The sequence below is a fragment of the Malaclemys terrapin genome, chromosome 5, assembly GCF_027887155.1.
Source record: "Malaclemys terrapin pileata isolate rMalTer1 chromosome 5, rMalTer1.hap1, whole genome shotgun sequence".
Classification (NCBI taxonomy): domain Eukaryota; kingdom Metazoa; phylum Chordata; order Testudines; family Emydidae; genus Malaclemys; species Malaclemys terrapin.
The window spans coordinates 19,489,811-19,508,295 of record NC_071509.1 but is presented as its reverse complement, the minus strand read 5'-3'; the positions used below and the strand labels follow the sequence as shown (position 1 = coordinate 19,508,295).

The following is an 18,485-nucleotide window of genomic DNA, read 5'->3' as shown; positions in this document are numbered from 1 at the left end:
ACCCAGTTCCTCTGACCCTATGTGTATTAAGGAAGGTCAGACCAGACAAGGCCTCAGTCATCCTAATAGCCCTAGACTGGCTCAGGCAATACTGGTTCAAAGAAATCAGAAATCTCTCTGACACCTCCGCCTCTGTTGATTCAGAGCAGAAAGCAGTCTCCGAGGACTGCAAAATGAAAATGTTTTTCATCCATTCAGTTAATTCTTCCCCATGAGAGACATCAGTCCTTCATATCGAGTATCTATTTGTTGGTTTGTTGCTAAGTTCATTACGTGTTTGTTTGGCTGCAATCTCTGCACATCATCCACCAATTTACGACCATCTCATCCTTCAGTTAAAAAGTTTGTGAAAAATTTGTCTTCTGAGAGTTTTTCCTTCAATAAGATAACATATTTTACTTTACTTACTTTTATCTTAGAATCTTAATGGGGTACTTATCTACTTGGTGGGGCCTCCATTTGAGCTATTAGCCTTGTGCTCATTACTCCCTTTTTCTATGAAGATGCCAGTTTTTTGTTGCAGTTATATCGGTAGGGCAGGGATTGGTAACTTTTGGCACGTGGCCTGCCAGGGTGCTTACACTGGCGGGCCGGGACGGTTTGTTTACCTGCCGTGTCCGCAGATTCGACCGATCGCGGCTCCAACTGGCCGTGGTTTGCCGCTCCAGGCCAATGGGGGTGGCGGGAAGTGGCGGCCAGCATATTCCTCAGCCTGCGCTGCTTCCTGCAGCCCTATTGGCCTGGAGCAGTGAACCGCGGCCAGTAGGAGCCGTGATAAGCCGAACCTGCGGACACGGCAGGTAAACAAACCGGCCCGGCCCGCCAGCGTGCTTACCCTGGTGGGTCACGTGCCAAAGGTTGCCGATCCCTGTGGTAGGGCCTTATCAGTTTTATGGCTGTGAAAAACATGTCACAGACCGTGAAATCACATTTTTCGGGGAAAGGGTTATCCCCCCTGTGTTCCTGGGAGCACCCCAGTCAAGGGCTCCTAATTGCTAGTCCCGGCTTGGATGGCGAGACATAGGCAGCACAGAAGTGAGGGTGGCTATCCTGTGACCCTCCTACAACAGCTTTGCAATCCCCCCACGATCATCTTTTTTGGATCATGACCTCCATGTTTACAACACCGTGAAATTTCAGATGTAAACGTCTGAAATCGTGACATTGAACAATTTTAAAATCCTCGGGCCTTGAAATTGGCCAAAATGGACTGTGAATTTGGTAGGGCCCTATACATCAGCATGCAGGGTCTGGGAATTGCAAGCTCTGATGATGGAAACCCCCATATATGATTTTTCAGTGTTAAAGTTACACTTTGGTCAAAACCTAAATTTCTTCCCAAGGTAATCTCTGACACATTTAAATCAGTCCATTCACTTACCTGTTTTTTCCCAAAGCCTCATTCAACTAAGTATGAGGCTGTGTTACATACTCCGATGTTTTCCAAACTTTGTCTTGTAGGATTGCCAACTTTCTAATTGCACAAAATCGAATACCCTGGCCCCGCCCCTACCCCGTCCCTTCTCCAAGGCCCCGCCGCCCGCTCCCTCTATTCCCCCCTCCATCATTTACTTTCCCCCACTCTCGCTCACTTGTTCATCTTCACTAGGCTGGGGCAGGGAATGGGGTGCAGGTGGGGGTGAGGGCTCCAGCTGAGGTTGCAGACTCTGAGGTGGGGCCGGGGATGAGGGGTTTCGGGGTGAAGGAGGGGTTGGGGGTGGGGCCAAGGGGTTCAGAGTGTGCTGAGGGTTGGGGTGCGGGGGGGGATGAAGGGTGTGGGCTCCAGGTGGTGCTGGCCTCAGATGGCCCCGGCATTTCTTGGGGACAGAGGAAGACCACACGGCTCCCAGGAAGTGGCAGCATGCGCTTCCGGCGCCTAGGCGGAGGGGCGGCCAGGTTGGCTCCATGCGCTACCCCCGCCCGCAGGCACTGCTCCCACCCGCAGGTGCAGTCCCAAGCACCGGCTCCACAGCTCCCATTGGCTGCAGCCACAGAGTTCCTGGCCAATTGGAGCTGTGGAGCTGGTGCTGTGGGCGGTGCCTGCACGCGGAGGCCCTCTGGCTGCCCCTCTGCCTAGGAGCTGGAGGGACATGCCGCCATTTCCTGGGAGCCACGCGGAGCTGCCAGCGTAGGCACTGACTCCATGGGTGCTCCAGGGCTGGAGCACTCACAGGGAAAAATTAGTGGATGCTCTGCACCCACCGGCAGCCAAGCTCCCCCTCCTCCGCGTCCCACCTCCTCCTCCTCCACCTCCTCCCCTGAGAGCGCAGCGTCCCTGCTCCTCTGCCTATCTCGTAGCGCTTCCTGCCTTGCCGCTGCCAAACAGCTGTTTGGCGGGAGGGGGAGGAGCGGGAACTTGGCGTGCACAGGGGAGGATGCCGGGAAGATTTGGGGAAGGAGTCAGAATAGGGGCAGGGAGGTGGCGGAGTTGGGATGGGGGCTGGGTGGGGTGGAGTTGTTGCGGGGCCGGCGGCAAAGGGGAGTCAAGCATCCACCGGCGGGAGCAGAAGTCAGCACCTATGCTGCCTGCACAGAGCCTGCCTGCCCACCTGCAGCCAACTGGACTTTTAGCGGAGCTCCCAGGGTCCCTTTTCAACTGGGTGTTCCAGTGAAAAAACGGATGCCTGGCAACCCTCTCATTTTGTCTAGAACAAAACCATTCACAGAGTCCCCTAGGCTATTTATTTCTATTGCCAAGTCAGTCTTGACTCAATCTCCAGTTGGGTATATCACTGCATAAAGTTATGAGGTAGCCAGTTAAGAACTCCCAAATCATGTTAGGTGACTTTCTACTAGAGCAACGGTTCTCAAACTTATTTTGTTGTGCCCCCCTTCTTTGTGTCCAGGGTCATTTACACCTTTCCCACCCCCCCCACAAGTACATATTCCACTGCCCAGCACTGAAGCAGAGCGGAGAACGGGCTGCAGCAGTGCAGAAGTAAGAGGACAGTGTGAAAAGTGATACTGATAAATATCACTTTTCATGGCAGGTTTAGTGCCCCATTGCCACTGTTACTTCTGTGCTGCTGCTTTCGACAGCCAGAGCCCTGCTGCTGCCTCAGGTATGGGACTGGGGGAGTGTCGGGGGTGGGAAGGAGAGCCTGAGCCCAGGCTGCCTCCTGATGAAAGATTTGTGGGGGGGAGGGGGGAGAAAGGAGAGCCCAAGCAGGAGGGAGTCCGGCAATCAGCCCTGGGCAGGAGGAGGTCTGACTGTCCCCTTTATCCCCCCATCCCACCTCCCAGGTGTGTCCTAGCGGGATAACTGTAGTTGATATATGTAGGGCTACTACTTGTTGTAGTATATGTACTTTCACTAACCAAAGCTGCTATACTTTAGGTCAGGAATCTCATTCAGATGCCCAGTTTGGGAAGGCTGTGTTGCTTTCTCTATTTAATTAGACTTGCAGTACCCTGCTCCATCTATTACCTACTGCTTGGGAACACATGTAAACAAGCATTCAAAATGGAAAGTAAAGTTACTTTTAGTAACTGGAGTTCTTAGAGATGTGTTGTTTACATGTGTTGCATAGCCCACTCTCTTTTTTCCCCACTACTGTTGAGACCAATAGCCTGGAGTTGATAGTGGTGCTGGGACTGAGGATGGTTGGTCACTTGGTCCCTTTTATATCACATAGGGAGAGGGCCTCGAGATCATCAGGGGAGCAGGTGTGACCAACAGACACTGCTGGCTAAAGCATTCCAATCTCCAGTGCATGGGGCACATACATACAACTAGAAGTGGAACACAGGTAAACAACACATCTTGAATAGCTCTAGATATTAAAGGTAAGTAACTTTCCTTTCCAATTTTATTTTTCTTGCCTATGGATGTTGTACTTAATTTCTGGGAGATTTTTGGTGGGCGTTCTTAAAGAGAACATATGAACAGGATTACAGCACAGCTTTTTGAACTGTATTAATAATTTTTTTTAATTTTTGAATAGAGTGGATTTTTTTAAAATAGCATTTAAGATTCCTGGGGATAGTCCTTAGCAGCCAGTAGCAATTTTTATAATAGTATAGATAAAAAGTTCAGTCTAAATTATAAGATAGCGTTGTTTAAAGTATAAATCTCTCTTCGCTATTGCCACTTAATTTTAAAGACTGCATTTATTTCTTTTAAATATCCAATTTTTCTAATTTAATCAAATTCCATTGTTAATTTATTTAAAAAATCTAGTATAATATTATATATATCAGACTTTGGAAGACACAGGACTTAGAATTCTAAGGGGACTAGAAGGTAATGTTAGTCAAATTTTTAAAATTTATTAGAATTTAGCTAATTTACCCTAATGACTGGGAGGTCTGTTGTGAATTACTGAATTTTGTAAACGAGCAAAAAGTAAAAAACAAAACAACACAACAAAATTAGATTGTCAAAATTAATTATACTTTATAAAGTATAAGATCGGGGACAGGGACTTAGGTTCTGTCACAGTTCTTGAGTTAACTATATCAATGGGCAGGTTACTTTATTTGTTTGTCTCACTCTCTCCATCTATAAAATTGTAAATATAAAAGTGCTAATTGTTACTGTTCAGATTCTGCCAGTAATTTTAATGTAAATTATTATTGTTTAATACTTACACTGGGCACTGTGCTGTGCAATTCAGAAAAATAGAATAATCCCTTCCTTTAAAGAGCTTTCAAAAGTGAAGTTTTAGTAATATGAAATCTGAGCATCAGTCTTTTGTTCAGATTATAAATTGTGCAAGTCATCAGTGTACTACTGTATACAATAGTTCACCTCTATAAAACCAGCATATCATTTTAATATGGAATCATTAGCATTTAGACAAAACCTATATCTATTAGTCCACTGTTAGAGCTGGTCTACACTGGGGCTGTGGGGGGGGGATCGATCTACCATACGCAACTTCAGCTATGCGAATAGCGTAGCTGAAGTTGAAGTATCTTAGATCGAATTACCTGGGGTCCACACAGCGTGGGATCGACGGCCGCGGCTCCCCCGTCGACTGTGCGACCGCCGCTCGCTCTGGTGGAGTTCCGGAGTGGACGGAGAGCGCGTTCGGAGATCGATATATCGCGTCTTAACGATACGCGATATATCGATCCTGGATATATCGATTGCTACCTGCCGATACGGTGGGTAGTGAAGACGTACCCTTATTTAAAGCTTTGTTTACTATTAAGCACAATCTTTTTTGTCCATGAGAATTCCTTTTAGTGACATCCTAGTTTTGATTCATAGCACAGTCTACATAAATCTCCCTGCTTTGTATAACTGTGCATAATAAATTCTTAAATACAGCACAGGCAAACAAACTGTAAACAGTTTGAGAAGGATGAAAAGTAGTGTGGTATGCTTATGCTATTCCCAAGGGATCTTATAGCAACAAGCAGGTTATATTTAAATATCACTTTGTATAGTGTTAAAATATTAACAATTTGTAGCTTTCAGTAACTGTTTAAATCATGATTTTACTAATCTGCCTGCATAAACTGCTGATTTAATTTATCGTAGCACCATTAGCATGGTTAAGTTTGTTATAAGAACAGGAGAACTTGTGGCACTTTAGAGACTAACAAATTTATTAGAGCATAAGCTTTCATGGGCTACAGCTCACTTCTTCGGATGCATAGAATGGAACATATATTGAGGATATATATATATATCCACACACACACATACAGAGAGTATGAACAGGTGGGAGTTGTCATACCATCAGGGGCTCGTTCACCTGCATATCTACCAATGTGATATATGCCATCGTGTGCCAGCAATGCCCCTTTGCCATGTACATTGGCCAAACCGGACAGTCTCTACGCAAAAGAATTAATGGACACAAATCTGACATCAGGAATCATAATACTCAAAAACCAGTGGGAGAACACTTTAACCTGTCTGGTCATTCAATGACAGACCTGCGGGTGGCTATCTTACAACAGAAAAACTTCAAAAACAGACTCCAATGAGAGACTGCTGAGCTGGAATTGATATGCAAACTAGATACAATCAATTTAGGATTAAATAAGGACTGGGAATGGCTGAGCCATTACAAACATTGAATCTATCTCCCCTTGTAAGTATTCTCACACTTCTTATCAAACTGTCTGTACTGGGCTAGCTTGATTATCACTTCAAAAGTTTTTTTTCACTTACTTAATTGGCCTCTCAGAGTTGGTAAGACAACTCCCACCTGTTCATGCTCTCTGTATGTATATATATATATCTCCTCAATATATGTTCCATTCTATGCATCCGAAGAAGTGGGCTGTAGTCCACGAAAGCTTATGCTCTAATAAATTTGTTAGTCTCTAAGGTGCCACAAGTACTCCTGTTCTTTTTGCAGATACAGACTAACACGGCTGCTACTCTGAAACCTAAGTTTGTTATGGAGTTGCCAGTTGTGGCTCCATAATAATGTTGTGTTGAGTTTTGCATTTAAAGTGGGATTTTTAACCCCTTTGTTGTATATGAAGAATACATCATATCCTTCCTAAAATTACATCTCTTTGAGTATAGAATTTTCTGAGCATTTATAAGTGAATCTGTTAATTAGAATCATAGAATATCAGGGTTGGAAGGGACCTCAAGAGGTCATCTAGTCCAACCCCCTGCTCAAAGCAGGACCAATTCCCAACTAAATCATCCCAGCCAGGGCTTTGTCAAGCCGGGCCTTAAAAACCTCCAAGGAAGGAGACTCCACCATTAGTCTAGGAGTGGTTAAGAAATGGGCCCTTAAAAAATTTAGCACCTGGTGTTGGATTTTATTTGAACTCAGATTCTCTTAATAAGAGAAAAATGCAGATGCTTCAAACCTCCAATATTTAAAACTCCTGACATTTTGTGTGTAGACCACATTGGATCATTTTTTTTTTTTAGGATTAGTAGTCATTTTTTTTATTATTCTTCATAACTGCAAGTTTCTTCTTCAAGGGAGGTTGAACACAATCAGGACACCCAGCATATATTAACTCTGCCCTGTAGTGACACCATGAGGAGGAAAAACACCTGTCTTTAAATATCAGTTTAAAGAAATCTGGGGCCACAAACACTAAAATGCCTTAATCATATGATCACTGTATGCTGCCACTACAGGACAAAGTTACATTGCTTTGGATGCTCTACTTGTATTTCCAAATCTTAACATGTTTGGATTTCTTTTGAGTTCAAGAATTTCCTTGATTTATACTGCTGGGTTGGGTGCTAATTACATCCTATAATGTATTTACCTTTAAATTGCTGATATGTTCTATCAACCTGGACTCCATTTTAACATCATTTCTTTGTCTGGGAATGTAAATAAATTATACACTATTTTTGGAATGCTTAAACATCTCTTCTGAGTTTTGCAAATTCAAGAGTCACTGAAATATTTTTCTTTGAGTGCTGTCTCTGTGGGTGCTCCGCTCCAGGTGACAGTACGTCCCGGCGCCGTTGATTGGAGATCTTCGGTAGCAGTGCCTAGTCAGGCCACGCATGTGCAGCTGCTGTCTTGCAGCATCGTTGGAGTCTGTTCAGCGTGTGCACGCCGTGACCCCTCAGTTCCTTCTCTACCATCTTTGCCTGAAGACGGAGCTTGGGGCAGTGCTGTAGTTTCTTCCCCTATTGACAGAAAAATTCGATACGATTAACCCAGTTTTACCCTTCCCTTTAGATAAGTTAGTTAATAGTTTAAAAAACAAAACAAACCAACAACAAAAACAACCCTTTTCCCACCATTTTTTCCCCAAGTTCTCTGCTCCCTGTGGAGTGAAAACCCTGGTCCTCTTGTTTTTTATTTCAACATGCCAAGCTCTCCTGGTTTTAAAAGATGTGGCTCCTGCAAAGAGGCCATGCCGCGCTCAAGCGGACATTCACTCTGTGTGAGATGTCTCGGAAAGACGCACACTCCAGCCAAGTGCACCCACTGTAACAACTTGAAGGCGAGGGCCCAGCGTGACCGAGATCTGCACCTGAAAATGATCCTTATGGAGAACTCTCTCCTACCTGGATCGGAAAAGGACGTACTTAAACCTTCTCCCAAGTGCTTTCCATCCCGGTCGGAACTGACCAAGGGCATGGCTCCACCCTCTCAGGAGAAGAGGAAGCGAGCCTCAACCTCCCCACACAGGGAACCAAATGAAAAGAAGTGGTCCCCTGTGAGGTCACTATCAGCAGTGCTGACGGCCCTGAGAATCAGCACCTACAACTCTCTTGGCACCTCCGGCACCAGACGCACCGCCCACAAGACGAAGGAGTTGAGACATCAAACTACCCATGTCTTCTCCTTGGCGCTGACATATCAACATCCTCATCAGAACCGGCGCCAACCACACAGCCACCTCCAGTGCCAACACAAACCTCGGTACTGCCACCACCACCGGCACTGACACACCATCCAGCACCGGCAGATGGCACTGCAATAGGACCACCAGCACCCACTAAAGCAAAATACAAGACACCTAAACCACATGCCCTATCCAGTATAATGGCCACCACGGGACCCACGGGCAGCTTATAAGGCCCAGTACGCTCGCACTTCCTCACCACCCAGGACACAACTTCGGTCCTCATTAGTATCCCCTGTGCTGCCTACATCCATGGCCACAGAGGACTTACCTGAGGAGCCCAAGAAAGAGGCCATACCTGAGATGGTGTCACCAGAACACGATTCTTTCTCGTCTCCAGATGAAGCTGTCATGCCACCTCCACCCACTCTGGCTGATGACTTCAGACAGTTTCAGGAGGTGTTCAAAAGAATAGCAATCAGCCAGGACATTCCATTAGAGGAGATTCAGGAGAAACAACACAAGCTCTTGAAAATTCTGCAACCCACTTCAGCATCAAAAATTGCGCTTCCTATAAATGATGCTATCCTAGAACCTGCTGAAAATATATGGCAGACCCCGGCTACCACTCCACCAACATGCAAGAGGGCAAATCGCAAATATTATGTCCCAGACAAGGGCATGGACTTCTTATTTGCCCACCCTCAACCTAATTCCGGTGGTGGAAGCAGCAACTCACAGGGCAAAACAGCCTCAACACTGATCCACACCACAAGATAAGGACCACAAGCGCCTAGACCTCCTAGGCCATAAGGTATATACATCGTCCACACTACCATTCAGAATAGCCAACTACAGCACCCTCCTTACCAAGTATGTTTGTGACAACTGTGGCAAACTCTTTGACTATACCACAGATATACCAGAGGACAAAAGATCCCAATTCAAATTGGTCCTGGTTGAGGGGCAGCTGGTCACCAGAATGACCCTACGAGCTTCCCTGGACATGGCCAATACGGCAGTCCGTACTACAACTACTGCAGTAGTCATGTGCAGAGTCTCATGGCTATCGTCATCCAGCATCCCGAAGGAGCTCCGCTGCACTGAGGTTGTTCTCCAAAACCCTGGCAGTAGTCTCAGCTCACCTACACAAACAAGGGATCATATTTTTCCTTGACCTGGACGAATGCCTCATCATAGATCATTCATACAAGGAGACAGAAACAATCACAAGACTCGCCATCAACTTCTTCCAGAGACTAGGACTGCAAATAAATTTTCAAAAATCCACTTTGCTACCCGTACAACAAGAGTCCGTCGGGGCCTATCTAGACTCAACTCAGGCCAAAGTCTCGCTACCTCACACCAGATTCCTGACCATCAAACACATCACAGACACTGTCGATCTGCCCAAGAATCGAGGCACTAACTTGCCTACAATTACTGGGTCACATGGCCGCCACCACGTTCGTGGTCAAATACGCCAGACTACATATGAGGTGCCTCCAGGGCTGGATGAGCTCAGTGTACAGATCCATGAATGGGAACTGAAGTCGACAGTCGCACAACAAATATTCCATCTATGGGGATTCCCGTCTATCAACCTATTTGCCACAACACAGAACCACAAATGCCCTCTCTTTTGCTCCAGAGTGGGGCTTGGCCCCACTTTCTGGGGGATGCTTTCCTGATTCGGTGGAACAAGACACTTATATACACATTCCCACTGATCCCACTAATACACAGGGTCCTACGCAAGGTCAGGGATGACAAAGCCAACATTATCTTAATTGCCCCAGCACGTATCCAGGCAGACCTGGTATCCTTATCTGCTGTGCGTCAGTCTGTCCTCCATGAACTCTCCCAATGAGATCGGACCTCCTATCCCAAGATGACAGTCAGATCCTCCATCCACAGCTGCAGAAGCTCCATCTCAAAGCGTGGCTCCTCCATGGTTCCAAGTTAGCCTGTTTGGAACAGGTCAAACACATTACTGAACAGCAGATGGGACTCCATGTGCAATATGTACCTTCAAAAGTGTAAATGTTTCTCCATATGGTGTCTGCAGAAAGGGCTCACTCCCTGCACTACACCCCTTCCTGTAGTGCTGGACTATCTGGTAGAGCTCGAGCACTCGGGGCAATCGTTCAGGTCTATAAAAGTGCATCTCACAGCAATTAATGCTTTCCACGATAAAATCAAAGGATTCTCAGCATTTATGCATCCAACCACCAAACACTTTATCACGGAGCTTTAGAGCCTTTACCCTGAAGTTCACCCTCCCATGCCCATGTGGGATCTGAACCTAGTCCTCTGGGGCCTCATGAGGCCTCCCTTTGAACCCCTCACTACCTGCTTTTTACTACACATGTCAGTGAAGGTAGCATTCTTAGCATCACATCGGCTAGAAGGGTGAATGAAATAAATGCAAATTCGAGTCACTGAAATATTTATTTCATTTCGTAAATCCCCTAGACTCTTTGTCTCTACAACTTAATGATCCAAGGGTGCCGCTATATCCAACAATGACTTTCCAAGTGGATATGGATTGTATTTGGTCATGCTACCAAACCCAGAACATAGAACCCCCTGCCACAGTCCGGTCACAGTCTACTCAAGCCATGTCAGCAACCTGTGGCATTCCTGTATAAGGTACCCATTCTGGATATTTGCAAATCGATCACATGGGTCTCAGGCCATACCTTTGCCAAGCATTATGCCATTACACAGGTCCCCAGGGCGGATGCCATAGTAGGCCTTACTGTCCTCTCCGCTGCTACCATGCACATAACTCCAAAGTCCCAACCATAGTGGGTACTGCTCTACATTCACCTGGAGTGGAGCACCCACAGGGACAGCACTCGAAGAAGGAGAAGGTTACTCACCTTGTGAAGTAACTGAGGTTCTTCGAGATGTGTGTCCCTGTGGGTGCTCCACAACCCACCCTCCTCCCCTTTACTTTGGAGCTCAAAAAAAGAGAACTCTACAGTAGAGAAGGAACTGAGGGGGTTGTGCTGTGCGTGCGGTGAACAGACTCCAACGATGCCGTGAGACAGCAGCTGCGCATGCGCAGCCTGGCTAGGCACTGCTACCGAAGATCTCCAATCAACGGCGCTGGGACGCACCATCACCTGGAGTGGAGCGCCCACAGGGGGACACATCTCAAAGAACCTCAGTTACTGCACAAGGTGAGTAACCTTCTCTGATGAAAACATATCAGCTAAGTGGTTGTAATCTGAAAACCATAATTTAGAAAAAAAAAATGTTAACTTAGTAAAATGAAAATACAATCCAGTTTTCCTATTCATTGCTCAGCAGAAGCAATGGGGAGGGAGAGGGAAACCACATTTATTTCTAACCCCCGATAGCCTATTTGTACAAGAAGTAAGAATCCGTATTTGATTTAACTAAATAAGTGATATTAATTCATGTTCAACAGAAATGTACATAATGTAAATTTTGCATTCAGTAATATGATAAAATGAAATGCTCAGTGAATTTATTTTTATATCTTATACAGGGAAATACTATTTCAAATACTACACTGTACTATTATTTGCTTCAATGCAAAGGATTTTTTGAGAACACTGCTTCATGTTTATGGTGATGATATTAACTGGAAACAAGGTAAGATGTTTTGTGCCTAATTATGCAGTCTTTGCATTGGCAAAACTCCCATTGAAACCAATGTATAAGTGATAATAAATATACTTTATTAAAACATTTATATGGTGACATTAATAGTGTAACATGTAATTTTAAAGGCAGAATCACATCAGAACTGACACTTACCCACTCTTTCTGGACCGGGGCTCACAGATTTGTGTGCTGCTCTGCCCAGATTGTGGGCCAGAACATCTAACTGTTTGCTGCTCTGCCCTGACTATAGGCAGGAGTCATAGACTGGTTGGTGCCTCGCTCTGCTTGAGGATCTGGGGCCCAGAGACTCATGTGCTGCTCTGCCTGGACTGCAGGTCAGAACCATAGGCTGTGCAGTGCTCTGCTAATTCCCTGACAGTGAGCAACGCCCAGTGACAGTGAGGCAGAGTGGCCTCCCACTGACCCAAAGGGGGAGGGACTACTGCTAACCCACTAAACAACCCTAAAAATATCTGACTGCCAGAGGCTGGGAGGGGAATATAGGGGTGGATCTCTCCAAAATTGTCCTGTTCTGTATATTCCCTTTGAAGTTCTGGTACCTGCCATTGTTAGAGACAGGATACTGGACTATATGGACCATTGGTCTGACCCAGTATGGCAGTTCTTATTTTGGAAGTCTCCATGATTCTTCTTTGCATAGTGTCCTGATGGGTGCTCCACTGTAGGTGTGTCTGTGTCCCTGCGCTGCTGATCAGAGAATTTTGGTAGTAATATCCATTCAGTCTGCACATGCGCTGCTCCTCGCCTGCCACGAGACTAGCCAGTGTTCCTGGGTGAACCCTCCTCAGTTCCTTCTCAACCATCCCTGGCTAGAGATGGAGCTGGAGCTGGAGCTGTTCGTTCACAGATTAACTCTTTTAGAATTGCTAATTTTTAGCTTCCCTGGAAGCCTTTTTTCTTTGCTAACTTTGTTTGCATTTTATTTTGGCCTTGCCTTTAAAAAAAAACAAACAAAAACTGTCTTCTGCCAATCCCTGAGGCGGGGGACCCCCCCTGGACAAGGGTATGCCCACTCCCCCGGCTTCAAAAAGTGCCTCAGTTGCAAGGAATCTATCCCAGTGACTGATGGACACTCGCAGTGTGTTCGCTGCCTGGGAGAGAGAAACATTCCACAGAAGTGTTTCTTGTGTCAGCGACTGAAGCCCATATGCAGGAAAGAGAACTGAGACTCAAACTTCTACTCATGGAGTCAGGCCCTCAACCTCTGTAGTCCCGGCAGGAGCCCTCACCGCAACCCTCTATTTTGAAGGGAGGTGATTCCAGGGAGACACCTGCGAACCACTCACATAAGGCCTCTAAGAAAAGGTTTGTGAGGCTGCTTCGTGAGCGCCAATCAAGCCCAAAACAATCTCAGGCTTGATCAGTATCATTGGTATCAATGGCACCAAAGCCATCTAAATCTGGTACCCTGGGCATGCACAGTACCGAGTTGACAGCAAGTCCGGCTGCCTAAAGACCCAACGGGCACAAGCAAGGAAGCACCAGTAATGCGGGGGCACGAAAAACATAGGAGAGCATAGCACAAAGGCGGACAGTCTCAGCTGAAAATTCCCACATGACCACAAGTGGGAAATAGATGCAGTGTTCCTCCATGACATATTCCAACAATGGAGGACACCAACAGTATACCTATTCACTACTTACAAGAACAAGAAATGTCCACAGTACTGCTCTAGAGCAGGGATCAGATAACGCTCGATGGGAGATGCTCTGGGATAAGGGTCGTCTTTACACCTTTCCTCCATTCCTTCTAATACTGAAAGTCCTGTTGAAAGTGAAAAGAGAAAAAACAAACATACTGATTGTGCCCACCTGGCTCAGACAGACATGGTACCCTTACCTGTAACAGCTGACACTGTGCACCTATGACTCTTCCAATCACTCTTTACCTGCTATCCATCCCAACCTGCGGGTTCTGCGACTCTAAGCCTGGCTCCTTCATGGTTCCAGCACATAGAGACATCTTGCTCTGAAGAGGTACGGGAGATGTTATTACACATTAGGAAAGGAGGTACTCATTGTAACTACCTACAAAAGGAAAAGATCTCAAATCTGGTGTCAGCCCAAAGGCATCACCTCTAATGCAGCCACACTATTAGTAGTCCTGGACTACCTGTTGACTCTCAAGAAATCGGGTCTCCCTATTAGCTCACTAAAGGTTCACCTAGCAGCAATTGCAAACTTCCACCAGCAGGTAGAAGGATACTCAATCTTTTCCTATCCAGTTACAAAGAGGTTTCTCAAAGGCATAGCGAACCTCTTTCCCTAACCTAGACTTCCCACTCCTCAGTGGGTCTCAACCTAGTGTTAAAAGGACTGACTAGACCTCCATTTGAACCCCTGGCCACTTGTTCATTAACTCACCTTTCAATGAAAACGACGTTCCTGATCACCATTACCTCAGCAAGAAGGATAGGGGAGATAGTGGCTCTAAAGATGCATCCCCCATTCATTGTGTTCTTCCCTGACAAAGTCACTCTTAGACCACATCCGAAATTCATTCCCAAGGTAACTTCTACATTTCATATAAATCAGCTTCTTCAGCTTCCAGCCTGTTATCCCAAACCTCATCAGGATAATAGGGAAGGCATCCTCCATACACTTGATGTGCGGAGAGCCTTGGCCTTCAGTTTAGACAGAACAAGAGCTTTCAGAAAGACTCCGAGACTCTTCCTCTCCATTGCAGATAGGTTAAAAGGTACAGCGATTTCAGCTCAAAGACTCTTCAAATGGGTCTCGAACTGTATAAGGCTCTGTTACCAGATGCATAATGTAACATTCCCGTCTTCAATATGCATGCACTCTATGAGATCGGTTTCCTTTTCCGTCACCTTCTCCAAGGGTATCAGAAAATCTGTATCAGAAATCTGCAGAGCAGCTACCTGGGCATCTGCACATACCTTTGCAGAACATTGTGTTATCGTGAGGGACTTAGCTGCAGCTGCCAGATTTAATGCCATGGAGCTATCATCTATAACAGTCTCGACTCTGAAGCCCCAGTCACTTGTGGTGGGCACTTTTCAGGAGTCACCACAGTGGAGAACCCATAGGGACACTACTCAAAGAAGAAGTTACTCACCTTGTGCAGTAACGATGGTTCATCGAGATGTGTCTCTCTATGGGTGCTCCACGACCCACCTTCTTCCCCTCTACTTCAGAGTTCTTGTCATTGACTCTGTGGTAGAGAAGGAATCGAGGAGGGTTTGCCTGTGCATGCTGGCTAACCTTGTGGTAGGCGAGGAGCAGCGCATGCACAGGTGGAATGGACACTGCTACCAAAGTTCTCCAATCAGCAGAGCAAGGATGCAAACACATCTACAGTGGAGCACCCACAGAGGGACACATCTCAACGAACCCTCATTACTGCACAAGGTGAGTAACTTCTTTCCCTAGGTATGGTTCCTTTGTTCTTCTATGATTGGAAAATCTGTGGATTCATGGAAAACTCTCCTCATATGTTTTAGTCTCTAAGCGTAGGAATCCAGTTAATATGGCTTTTTTAGAGAAAGGATAACCTGTAATTGTGCTTCTTGGAAGATGTCTTCTGACCGGATTCCTACTCATCCACCTGTGTCCCCTCACAGTTGAGAAGGAGGCAATATTTTTCAAAAGCGAATTCTTTTTTTCTGATGGACTCCTCCTATCTTATAAATATTTGTTGACTTTTTGTTAGTTACACTTAGAATTTAGGGATAACTCCACTTCCCTCTCTTGAAGGAACTACAGTGGAATGATCCCGGTAGTACTGAGGCATTGGTAGTTGGTCTCAGAATAGGGCTAAACTAACTGGGCTTCAAAAACCCCAACTCTTTGAGATTTAGGGGGTTCCAACCTTTGTTGCAGTAGGGAGTGGAACCAGAAGAGTAGGAATCTGGTCAAACAATACAGTCAGACAAGTAGTATTACAAGTAAGTAATTGTCTCTTCACTGTAGAAACTCAGCTTTGAACTACTGGTATCACCCAATTTATTCCTCTAATTTAAATTCTCTACCTTTTAAAAACATGTCTTCCCAGGCACTCAACAAAAGTATGAGTCAAAGTGTTGACTGTAATTTAATCTTAGTTTTATTGTCATAGGAATGTGTCTACAAAAGAGATGGGAATATGCTACTTTGCAAAACCTTTTTTTAATCTTTTGCTATAATGTAAATGAATTTGAAATATTCTTCTTTGAGTGCTTTCTTTTGTCCATTCCGTGTTAGGTGTGTGCACGCCGTGTGCACTGTTGCTGGCGATTTTTCCCTCAATGGTATCCATTGGGCCGGCTCTATCACCCTCTGTTGCTGCGTGCTTATGCACCGGTAAAAGGGGCACCACCGGCCACAGACACTCTCAATTCCTTCTTACCGCTGATGACAGTTGCTTGAATGACTCTTCTTGCTTTGGCAAGGCTTCTTCCCAGTGGTTTTTGGACTATAACCCTTAGTTTATCATAGTTTAGAGTATATAATTATTGTGATTAGTGTTAGTGTACATAGTTACTGTAAATAGTCCCTATCATCAAGGGACATCTTCACTCCAGGATTGCCCCAGTCCCCGGGCTTCAAACCTTGTGCCTCCTGTGGCAAACCTGTGCCCGTGAGCAATCCGCACTCCAGCTGCTTGAAGTGCTTGGGGGAAACTCAAGTGAAGGACAAGCGCCAGATCTCTCAGGACTTCAGATCCCATACTAAAAAAGACAGAAACATCAGGTTGATGACTATCATCATGGAAGCTGACCTCATACCTGCCTCAGAGCCAAGCCGCTCTGATTTGGCACTGGAGCACCCACAGAAAAAAATAGGTCCCATGGCCCCACCCCGCCCCCCTGCTCCAGCTCACCTCTGCCTCCTCCATGAGCCCGCCGCTGCGTCCTGCTTCTCCCCCCTCCCTCCCAGCGCTTGTGCCGCGAGACAGCTGATTCACAGGGCAGGGAGGGAAGGGGAAGGGGAAGGAGGGGGAACCTGGCGCCCTGGGGGAAGAGGCGGGGCCAGGGTGGGGATTTGGGGAAGGGATCTAATAGGGGCAGGGAGGGGGCGGAGTTAGGGCGGGGACTTTGGGGATGGGGTTGGAATGGAGGCGGGGATGGGGTTGAGTAGGGGCAGGGGGTGTGGGCACCCACCAGCGCTGAGAAATTTGGCGCCAATGCTTGGTTTAATTAGGTTCTTTCAGCTGAAGGTGACCCCCTCATTTGGGACAGAGTAAACACAGTTCTTCGAGTGCTGTCCCTGTGGGTGCTCCATTTCAGGTGTCGGTGCATCCCGGCACTGCTGATCGGAGATTTTTGATAGCAGTGCCTGGTCTGGATGCGCGTGTGCAGTAGCTGTCTCATGATGCCATTGGCGCTTCATCTAGCGCTCGTGCGGCCCAACCCCCTCAGTTCCTTCTCAACCATCCTCGGCTGCAGACGGAGCTCCAAGGGCAGTGTCAGAAAATAACCTACAAGATGCGTTTACTCATCCCCTTTACTCATACAATAAGGAGAACAACATTGATGATAACATTTCACTGCCCCTGCATTCAGTACTAAAGTGATTTATAACCCAACAGCAGCCAAAGTTGATCACTTTGAGCAACACAGCTCTATCTGTTGGATATCTAGGCAGAGTAAGTATGCTCATGTAAATACAGTTTGTTCCTGAAGTCTCTCCCCCTTTCCAACTAGCTGTCAGGAGAATTCATTCAGACCTTGCTTACACTTTTACTTATACCCCCCGATTATGGCAGCAGCCAATGAGAGAGACAGGCAGGGCCAGCTGAGCGCTTCCCCCAAACAAAAAGACGCCAAGAAACTGGGCCATTTTGGAAGAAAGGTTTATTCGACGGGTAGCCTCCAACTACGTATCTCTAACCAGCAAGCTTTGCTGAGGAGATACAGCTATAATCTGTGGGACTCCTTGGGTAAATTTAAGGACTCACTGCCTCAAAATTCAAGGCAGAAATTCATTGCCCTCTTGGAAGATGGTAAGAATGGGCCAGGACCTCTCTCCAGCAGCTCTGGATGCACCCGACTCGGCAGCCAGGATAATGGCCTCCGCTGTCACCATGAAGTGTTGTTCTTGGCTCCTGTCCTTGGGACTTCCTCACAAAGTCCAACAGTCCATCCAGGACCACCCCTTGAAGGTTCTTCATTATTCTCGGGCCATATGGACATGATACTTCACAGCCTGAAGGACTCCAGGGCCACCCTCCAGTCTTTACACTCCGTCGGTTTCCAGGAAGTACTTCAGGCCTCAGCAGCCGCCTCATTCTTGGCGCCAGAAATTATCAACTGTGCCAACCATTCCTGTCCACCTCAATCTCCCAGCCAGGGTCTCAGAGGTACTCCGAGGGGCCCAAGCGGACCTTTTGAAGGTGCACCGTCACTGCTTCAGATCCGACTTCCCTTTTATTTTTGTACTGGCTGTCCCACTTCAGCCTGGCGTGATCCCACACAACAGCGGACTGTTGGGTACTAAGTACAGTGACAGTCGGCTATACCCGTCAGTTTTTGTCCACCCCTCCCTACCACCCACCATCCCCGTCCGTCTTCAGGGACCCTTCTCATGAGCAACATCTCGTACAGGAGGTGCAATCCCCCCTACAAATGGGGCTGTGGAAGAGGTTC

At 46.5% G+C, this 18,485-nt stretch overlaps 1 protein-coding gene across 1 annotated transcript in view; it reads left to right on the top strand.

The window, feature by feature from the left end:
- Positions 1–18,485, top strand: part of POLN (DNA polymerase nu) — a 230,118-nt gene that overhangs the window by 34,942 nt on the left and 176,691 nt on the right. Inside the window, exon 8 of the mRNA XM_054029682.1 lies at positions 11,759–11,865. Within this exon, the coding sequence (XP_053885657.1) occupies positions 11,759–11,865 (107 nt within the window). The remainder of the gene's footprint in view (positions 1–11,758; positions 11,866–18,485) is intronic.